This window comes from Trypanosoma cruzi, genomic scaffold (genome assembly GCF_000209065.1).
Source record: "Trypanosoma cruzi strain CL Brener 1047053517087 genomic scaffold, whole genome shotgun sequence".
NCBI lineage: Eukaryota > Euglenozoa > Kinetoplastea > Trypanosomatida > Trypanosomatidae > Trypanosoma > Trypanosoma cruzi.
Genome location: NW_001849447.1, coordinates 180546 through 182269, shown reverse-complemented (window position 1 = coordinate 182269; position 1724 = coordinate 180546). Strand labels below are relative to the sequence as shown.

At 48.1% G+C, this 1724-nt stretch overlaps 2 protein-coding genes across 2 annotated transcripts, besides 3 other annotated features; both read left to right on the top strand.

Moving 5' to 3' along the window:
• On the top strand, positions 1-810 carry Tc00.1047053482319.10 (hypothetical protein, conserved; the record flags this gene model as incomplete). The annotated part of the gene is made up of 1 exon (XM_797372.1): positions 1-810. A coding segment is annotated over one exon (810 nt), but the record flags the coding sequence as incomplete, so codon positions are not given.
• Positions 1-1724: a sequence feature (haploid, Esmeraldo-like haplotype).
• On the top strand, positions 890-1724 carry Tc00.1047053482319.19 (hypothetical protein, conserved; the record flags this gene model as incomplete). The annotated part of the gene is made up of 1 exon (XM_797373.1): positions 890-1724. A coding segment is annotated over one exon (835 nt), but the record flags the coding sequence as incomplete, so codon positions are not given.
• Positions 957-1002: a sequence feature (A-rich).
• Positions 1080-1119: a microsatellite.

Below are 1724 nucleotides of genomic sequence, written 5' to 3'. Positions count from 1 at the left end.
ACAGACCCAGCCGCCTTTGATTTCCACATGGAATTTCATCCGCATCTTTTGCTTCAGCCGGACCGTCTACTTGTACCTCCCTATTCCGCACCGGATGCCTCTGTATCAGCAGGGACGAGTGTTGCTAACGGTACCGCTGTGTCGCCTAGCCTTGGCCCTGTGTCAGCAGGTGGAGCTCCAGCAACAGGTGTATTGGCCTCATTACCTTCACGTATCTGGCAACTGGATGAGTTGGAAGAAGACAAGAGCCGTGTTTATTTGACTGAGCTTATCGAACGAGAACCCATCGTGCACCTTGTAAGAAGCGTGCGTACTGCTATGAGAGATCTTTGTATGATATTCTATGACTGTGTTGCGCCTCAAGGTATTTATGTGATTACAATCACATCCTCTCCCATGAGAGAAGTCTGCAAGCAGATCCATGACGACATTATTCGCGTAAGTCACGGGGCGCTTCTCCCATTTCATTGCCTGCCTGCCGTTGGGGCCACAGAGAAACAAGCAAAAGTAGAACGAAGGCCGTTCCCTAAGAAGCCCATGAAACACACGGGAGGGAACGTCACTGCCTCCGCCAAAGCAGAGGCGGATCCAATCGCAGCAGACACCTCAAGAAAGGTTGTCGGGGGAAACGGAGAAAGGAACAGGCATCCAAAACGTCCCCGGAAGTTTCCTGAAAACGAAAATGCAGGAGCGACGTCGCGCTCCGACTGTCCTCAAAAGAAAAGTCGCCAAGAAACGGCACATGCCGTGAAGAACAGGAAGAGTGAACAGACGGCAGGCTCCGCCAAAAAGAAAAAAAAGGTAAAATGAACATAATTGAGACACGGCAGCTCCCACTCTGCCTACGATTAAGCGCTTCTGTCAGAGTCGGCATGATAAAAGAAAAACCATGAATTATTCAAAGAAAATAAAGAAAGGGGGGGAAAGAGCGTGGAATGAAATGATGAGTGGGATCGGAAAACAACAAAAAAAAAAAAAAAAGAGAAGGAAAGAAAAGAAAAGGGTGATTCGAGACATCAATGCTGAGAACGGAATGAATAACTGCAAGGCATCAATATCCAAAAGGAGCTCGAAATGTGTTTTTTTATTTTTATTTTTTACTTCCTTTTTTTTTTTTTTACTTTTGAAGCACTTGGTGATGCGGTGGTTTACTTGGCTGCTGCTTCCGCAGAAGCGTCTGAATGCGAATACGCGTCGACTTCCCATAAAAAGGAAAATCTCTTCTCGACACTCGCTTTGTCGTGGGGCGCTTCTTGCGGAGTTGGACCGAAACCCCAACGACAACGATATTGCGGCAGGGACGAACGATGTTGTTGAATCAACAGCCGCGACATCACCGGCCGCATTGTCCGCATCATCTCTTTACGGTGACAACAAGTACCTTGTTCCATCACCGTTTGCGAAAAAACTTGAGGAAACTTTGATGGCTGTTGACTTATCGCCAGGGCACATCTCCTCAGTTTCAGTACATTCACGTGGGGTGAGGGACGGATCACAATTACCCTCTCTGGACACATTAAAGGCACAAGAAAGGGCACTTCGAACAATGTTTGCCGACGCCAAATGCCGCTGTATTCGCATGCAGAAGGATCGGGAGTGGCTTAGAGAGGAACGGCGTGCTTTTCAGCTGTCACATGGTCGTCCCCCATCGAACCAGGAGGTGAGTCCATTTGTCGATATTGAGCTCTCTCCCGTAGCAGCTCTGAAACTATCGAAATGCCTCT